This window comes from Enoplosus armatus, chromosome 9 (genome assembly GCF_043641665.1).
Source record: "Enoplosus armatus isolate fEnoArm2 chromosome 9, fEnoArm2.hap1, whole genome shotgun sequence".
In the NCBI taxonomy this organism is placed as follows: Eukaryota; Metazoa; Chordata; class Actinopteri; order Centrarchiformes; family Enoplosidae; genus Enoplosus; species Enoplosus armatus.
In genome coordinates this window covers 13,454,167-13,460,886 of record NC_092188.1, presented here as the reverse complement: position 1 = coordinate 13,460,886, position 6,720 = coordinate 13,454,167, and the positions used below count along the sequence as shown (strand labels likewise).

The 6,720-nt window shown below is 41.4% G+C and overlaps 1 protein-coding gene across 3 annotated transcripts; it reads left to right on the top strand.

The window, feature by feature from the left end:
* The first annotated feature begins 254 nt into the window (after positions 1-254).
* On the top strand, positions 255-6,391 carry hacl1 (2-hydroxyacyl-CoA lyase 1). Of its 3 annotated transcripts, XM_070912079.1 has the most exons (17): positions 255-404; positions 662-766; positions 879-919; positions 1,015-1,095; positions 1,210-1,282; positions 1,355-1,432; positions 1,580-1,674; positions 1,782-1,894; positions 2,026-2,161; positions 2,779-2,884; positions 3,079-3,162; positions 3,312-3,413; positions 3,564-3,718; positions 4,200-4,358; positions 4,439-4,546; positions 4,661-4,847; positions 6,135-6,391. In XM_070912079.1, exons 1-17 carry the CDS (start codon positions 354-356, stop codon positions 6,165-6,167), a joined length of 1,707 nt encoding a protein of 568 aa, XP_070768180.1. In that variant the 5' UTR covers positions 255-353; the 3' UTR covers positions 6,168-6,391. The 3 variants fall into 3 exon arrangements, with proteins under 3 accessions (XP_070768180.1, XP_070768181.1, XP_070768182.1); XM_070912080.1 differs by lacking the exon at positions 1,015-1,095; XM_070912081.1 differs by lacking the exons at positions 1,355-1,432; positions 3,312-3,413.
* Positions 6,392-6,720: the final 329 nt, after the last annotated feature.

Sequence of the window (6,720 nt, the reverse complement as noted above, 5' to 3'; positions counted from 1 at the left end):
AATATTTAAAAACTTAGTGTGGAAGAAATCTCATTGTGGTAGCAGAATTAAGGTCAGAATTGCACAAAAAAATGTCAGATGTTTAGGATTTAACGTGTTGAGTACAATTGTCTGCAAAGTACTCCAGCACTAAAAGTCATCCTGCAAGAAAATGTGTAATGTTCCTTGTGTGAGGTCACAGGTAGTGGGTCCCGTGATTGGCTTGCAACCCGGAAGTGATAGGAACGGGGTGGACTCCGGCAGATAGAGGATGGTAAGCAAACAAGATGGTAGTTGCAACAGTTTATGATAGTTTGGCCTGACTTGTAGCTCTGCAGGTACTCAACAGTGTCAACAGTTCGTAGCTAACAGCCATGGACGAAGTGACAGGAGCTCAGCTGATTGCTGAGGCTTTAAAGGCTCAGGTAAGACCGTTTAAAAAAACAAACATGCGAAAATGTATGAAGTATGGTAACCTATAATTTAACTTGTCTGTAACGTGACAGTTGTGTCTGTACTGAAATGCCAGCAGTGTAACCATGTAATGGCTGTAAGTGTGTCAAAGTTTAAGTGCCGCGCTGTCAAGTTTAAACTTTTATAACTGCTCTATACAATCGCACTTCTTCTTAAAACTCGCATATTTCAGCCTCTGTTCGTTAAAGAGCCATTTCTCTCCCTGCAGAAAGTGGAGTACATGTTTGGGATAGTTGGTGTTCCTGTCATTGAAGTGGCCATGGCTGCTCAGGCTGCAGGGATCAGATATGTGGGAATGCGCAACGAACAAGCGGTAAAACTATTGTTATTTTTCTGCAACACCGCTGTTTACCTGCACTTACAATCCACAACAACATAATTACAGTGATATTCTATTCTACAATAATAATTCTGTTACACATCAGGCATGCTATGCAGCGTCCGCCGTTGGATACCTCACTGGGAGGTAAGACTTTTAGTAACTGAACAGAATAATGTGAGCAGCTGGTGCGTCCGTTTGTATCTCACATGTTGCTGTCTCCTGGGGTTGTTTGTCTCCAGACCAGGTGCCTGCCTGGTGGTGTCTGGACCAGGACTCATTCATGCTCTGGGTGGAATGGCCAACGCTAACATGAACTGCTGGTATGACTCAACACACTGATGCTGCTGCCAGTGTGTACAGTTTTGACATGGCTCCTGTGGGTCCTGGTCTTATTGTTTCTAATAATGGTCTAAGTGTTTGCTGCCTCTGCACAGGCCCGTGGTTGTTATCGGAGGGTCCTCGGATCAAAACCAGGAAACAGCAGGAGCCTTTCAGGAGTTTCCTCAGGTAATGCACACCTTCATGTGAATGTTTGCCTGTTGACACATTGAATTGACATTGTTTTTTATTTGTTGATAGGTGGAAGCATGTCGCCTTTATAGCAAGTTCTCTGCCAGACCCAGCAGTCTGGACGCCATCCCTTCAGTTATAGAGAAGGTAATATACCAGCTCATTGCTACATTGTCTGTCTGATCCTTGTTAGTCTTTAGTCTTTAGTTTCCTTTATCACAGAAGACTAAATAAGATATTTTGTATAGTTGGATGATATTAATACAAATGTGATTTTGTTGTGTTTGCTCATAGGCAGTTCGCACAAGCATCTATGGGCGTCCAGGTGCTTGTTATGTGGATATTGCAGGGGACATGGTCAATGCCAAAGTGGACAGGAGCAATGTCAGGTTTGCTGTCGTTTTTGCAGGGGTTTTTTGCAAGTTGTTTTTCTGCTTAGTATCAGTTCTGTGAGTCCAGGTGTGGAGACATTCACAGAAGCGTGTTTGTCCTGCAGAGTTGTGTCCTGCTGTCCAGCCCCACCAGTGAGTTTGGCTGACCACGCTGCCATCACTGAAGCCATCTCTGTCTTGAAGGCAGCTAAAAGACCCTTAGTCATCATTGGCAAAGGTAACATCAATAAAACATTTGCAATGTCTCTTTGAATTATTACATTGAATAAGCTAGAAACCTACATTTCCTCCATCATTGGTGAATCAGAGTAGTTCATTAGATATGATGAGTATTGTTGTGCTCAACAGGAGCCGCCTATGGCCGAGCAGAAACTGCTCTGAAGGAGTTTGTGGAAATGAGCGGTCTACCATTTCTGCCCACCCCCATGGGGAAAGGGGTCCTACCTGATGATCACCCCAACTGTGTGGCTGCTGCCCGCTCGAGGTTAGCCTCCCTTTGTCTATAAAAATGTTATTTATTATTATTTTAGCCAATATTATCATTATCATCCTTTTATATGAAGGAAACATCCTGAACCTCCATTACTTATTAATGAATGTATATCACAAAACATCTCTTTGTATTATGTACTTTATTACATCATCTATATAAATACACCACAAGTTTTCAGAAGTAAATGTGCACATTTTGGTTTTCTAAAAGAAAAAATCAACAAAATGTACACAAGAGGTTTTAAAGTCCTTTGCAGTGATGTAAGTCAAGCAACATTGTAGTAGACTAATAGTCTCAATCCACAATCTCTGCTTCTGTGTCAACTTTTTAAAGTTCTGCTGATATACTGTGTCTGAGTGCCTGAGATTAAGAGGCTCTCTCATAGCTATTGAAGAAAGACATCAATGTAATAATATAAATCTGTGTCGCAATTGATCATTTTTATTCAGATGTAAAGTTATATACTGTTTATTTTATGCATACACTAAATGTACGTATTCAGTACAGTTTTGTATAACATCGTTGTATTCAATTTGTCTTTGTTTTCTGTTTTTGTCTTGACCCAACGTTGCCCCTCCTCCTCCTCCTCCCCTGTTTCTGTTACTAAGAGCTCTTCTCCAGGCTGACGTTGTGCTTCTGCTTGGAGCCAGGCTGAATTGGATCCTGCATTTTGGTCTGCCACCTAGATTTGACCCTGATGTCAAGATCATCCAGGTATGTAAATGACCAAGCCAAGCGACACCTTCAAAAATATTGTTAAGAATACCTCACTGGTACAAAGCTAATGGTGTATTTACTTACTAATTTCAGCATCCGTGCAAATACTTTGATATTGTCATGTCATATGTTTCACTGTTGCAGCAAATATTGTGCTGTAATGACATAACTCAATGAATCTCCGTATGCAGGTTGACCTATGTGCTGAGGAGATGGGGAACAATGTAAGGCCTGCTGTTGCTCTCCTGGGAGACATCAGTGCTGCTGTCGCACAGGTAACTGCAACGCAGGCGGCACACAAACTCCCACATTTTTGATGAATCTCTCTCCTTTCCGTCTGTGGGCTTCTGTCATGTGTAAGAGAACAGCTCGTGTGTGTTTGTGGAAAGCAATTATGTCTTTGATTCATTGTTTTTTTTTTCAGCTCCTGGAGTGCATCAGTAAAGATGGCTGGAAATATCCCTCTGATGCAGAGTGGTGGAGCACACTGCAGGACAAAATTGCTGCTAATGCAAAAATATCGAAGGTGGGTTTAGGGTGATGTGTTACTGTATGTGGTTACCCAAACTGTTTATCAGTATGTCACAGGCTGATGACATTAATTTAATATAATTATGTATTTGATCCATTTAGAGGTTGTATATTGTATGATTATTTGTGCATTTTCTATCCACAGGCGCTCGCTCTCCAGTCAACAGTGCCCATGAACTACTACACAGTGTTTCATCACGTTTCCCAGCTGCTGCCACATGACTGTATCATTGTCAGCGAGGGTGCAAACACTATGGACATAGGACGCACTATGTTGAACAACTACCTTCCTCGACACAGGCAAGTCAGTCTCATCAAAGCAGTGCTTAAAGGCTCACTTCTCCATTGTGTGAAAAGTGTTTTCCTCAGTTCTCTATGTACATTTTAAAACACAACTGTTCACAAAAATACATATTCTGTAGGGAGATTATCAGAAAGGAGCACAAGCCCAGAACCTTAAGCTAACAGACAGTGATAGTGTAGGGGGCCAGAGTAACACATAAAGAGTTTCAAACCAAAACCACAATGTTATTGGAAACACTTCCAAGGCTTATGACTTCTTATGTATATGTTCATATCTGTCCCCCAAATGCTCTTGCATAGTCTTATAGTCTTATTGTAGGTATCTTAAAGACTCTGACCTTTTGGGGTATTTTGTTATAGCTCTTCATATGTATATTTTCAAATGATGCTTTACAAGGATTTGTGTCAAAGTGTAATCAAACTAGGGAAGTGTTTGATTATACTTGAAACCATGTTAGCTAATAATGACAATGTGCAGGTTGGATGCTGGAACATTTGGGACAATGGGAGTAGGCCTTGGTTTTGCTATAGCAGCAGCCGCTGTGGAGAGGAGCGAGAATAAAGGCCAAAGGATCATCTGTGTGGAAGGAGACAGTGCCTTTGGATTTTCTGGCATGGAGGTTGAAACCATGTGCAGGTGGGTTGGTTGCCTCCTTTTCTATACAATATATACAATTCAATTCAATTCATAAACATTGTCTGTGTGTTTTTTAACAGGTATAATCTACCTGTGGTCATCATTGTGGTCAATAATAACGGTATTTACAGTGGAGTGGATCCTGAGACGTGGAAAGAAATGGCAAAAATGGGAGATCTGACCTCTATGTGAGTCACACATTATTGGGCAAATGACCACAATACATTCACTATAAAGGTTTCCTACATGTAATCAGATATGATGTACTGAAAGGTATCTTACATCATCATGTTGCTTGTCAGAGCCCCTCCTGTGACCCTCCTACCTGAGGCACGCTATGATGAGGTCATGACAGCATTTGGAGGTCGAGGGTTCCTGGTGAGGACGGTGGAGGAGCTGCGCAGCGCTTTACAGCTTAGCTTGAGTGACTGGGAGAGACCGAGTCTCCTAAATGTGCTCATCGACCCCTCCTCTGACAGAAAACAGCAGGTAACTGTCAGGAATATATGTGTGTAGAGTCTCAGTCATCCTGAGAAGTGCAGGTCCAGGTTTTACTGTGAAGTCGGACTTGTCGTTTAATTGAATGGCTTTTTTTGCCACGCCCCCTGGTGGTCAAAGATGTAACTGATGCTGCAACACCACTTTCTGCTGCTTAAAACGCTGTTGTAATGTCAGTATGTAATTTTTTCTCCAACATGGTCAATGCCCCAATCCAAGGGGCTGGGATTTTGTTTGGCGAAGGTGAAATTAGAACGGTTGAAAGGCTCTCCACAGGATAAATGTTGAGGGTTTCTAGTCTGTCATTAGAACGGAATGAGTAATTTGGATTAATGGCAAGACACCTTTAGCTTCACAAAAAACGAGCATGGATCAAGGTCCAGACTTCTGTGCACTAATGGGCTCGTACAGGTAAAATCTGGAGGGCCCAAATCCACAATTTGTGCACACTTTTTGCAGACCTCCAGAGTGTCAGGTTTAAAGGGTCAAGAACTTGGCATTGGTCATGACGATTGAGATCTTAAGTCTCGTCTCATACCACATTTTATCCCCTTGTGGCCCAGCGCCCTTGCAGACATGACGTGATGACTTTGACAGTATATATGACCAAAGGCTGCAAGTCGGATTCAGCCCTTGTTTCCTTTTTACCTGACACTCCTCCAGGAAGTGGAATGGAAAGGAGATGGACAATGACTTGAATGACATTGACAGTCGCAGCAGTAAAGCCAGCTGTGATTTAAAAGCGTTTCGGCTCATGATTAGTGTAGAGCAACAAACACCTTGGGTGTTTACTTGACTCTCGTCTCGTCCTTATAGGGCTACGTGACTGACATGCCTTACTGAGCAGTAATCCATACACTCCAGGTGCAGCGTAGAACTGTTGTATTCCACTCACAATCCCTCCACCTCACACCAACCTGACCTTTCTATTTCAGAGTCCCCATAATTAGAAAGCATGGCCCTCTGTGTTTATGTTGAATGTATCCACGCAACCTCCTCGCAGACATGTTTGAAGGTTGTATTGAGGGCTGTATCCATGGCGCTGAGCTCCATGACTTGTCTAAGACTTGTCCCATTATTTGAGGTGTGCTGCCTTCATTGTTGAGACTATTATTCATTTTCAGGTTTAAAATTGAGTCTTAAACAATAGATTAACAATGTGTTTTGTCTGGCACATCTCCGTTTTTGAATGTGGAGACTAAATGGACTTCACGTTACATAAAATAGCACTATCATCTGAGGAGGTCTAATATAATGCTGTGTTGTCTGTATTTGCAGGAGTTCCCTTGGCTCACACGCTCCAACTTATAGACTGAAAGAAGGATCTGCTTCCTCCTCTGTCCAGAACATTATCAGAACAGCAGTGACAATTTTTCCACCTGGAAACTCAAACTGGGAAAAATATAAAGCTGCTTTTGTTTTTTCGTGATTGTTTCCATGAAATAACTGAATATTTTTTATTGATTCTTACTACACAGTAGTATTAACATCAACAAAATAATGAACATAACAATAAAACATTTTTGCATACATAATGAGCATCATTCGTCTTTATTCTTTTGTGTCAAATCAGTGTTGTTTTTTTTCACATAATCTAATTGGTAATTTGATTAATATACAATATACGGCTCATTCAACTATTAATATGCTGGAACGTTAAAATGTTGTTTTATGGTCAACTCAGTGCTAAAAAATGGTTCTGTTCAGATTTTTTTAATTTCCTCATGTACAAGCATACATCTACACCCTCCTTTGATTTCACACCTTGTCAGGGACATCTCAAAACACGTGGATAGAGATTTCCAGCAGCAGTGAGTATTTCTTATTAGACGAAAATTTGTTGAGTGCACAGTGTGAGCAATTT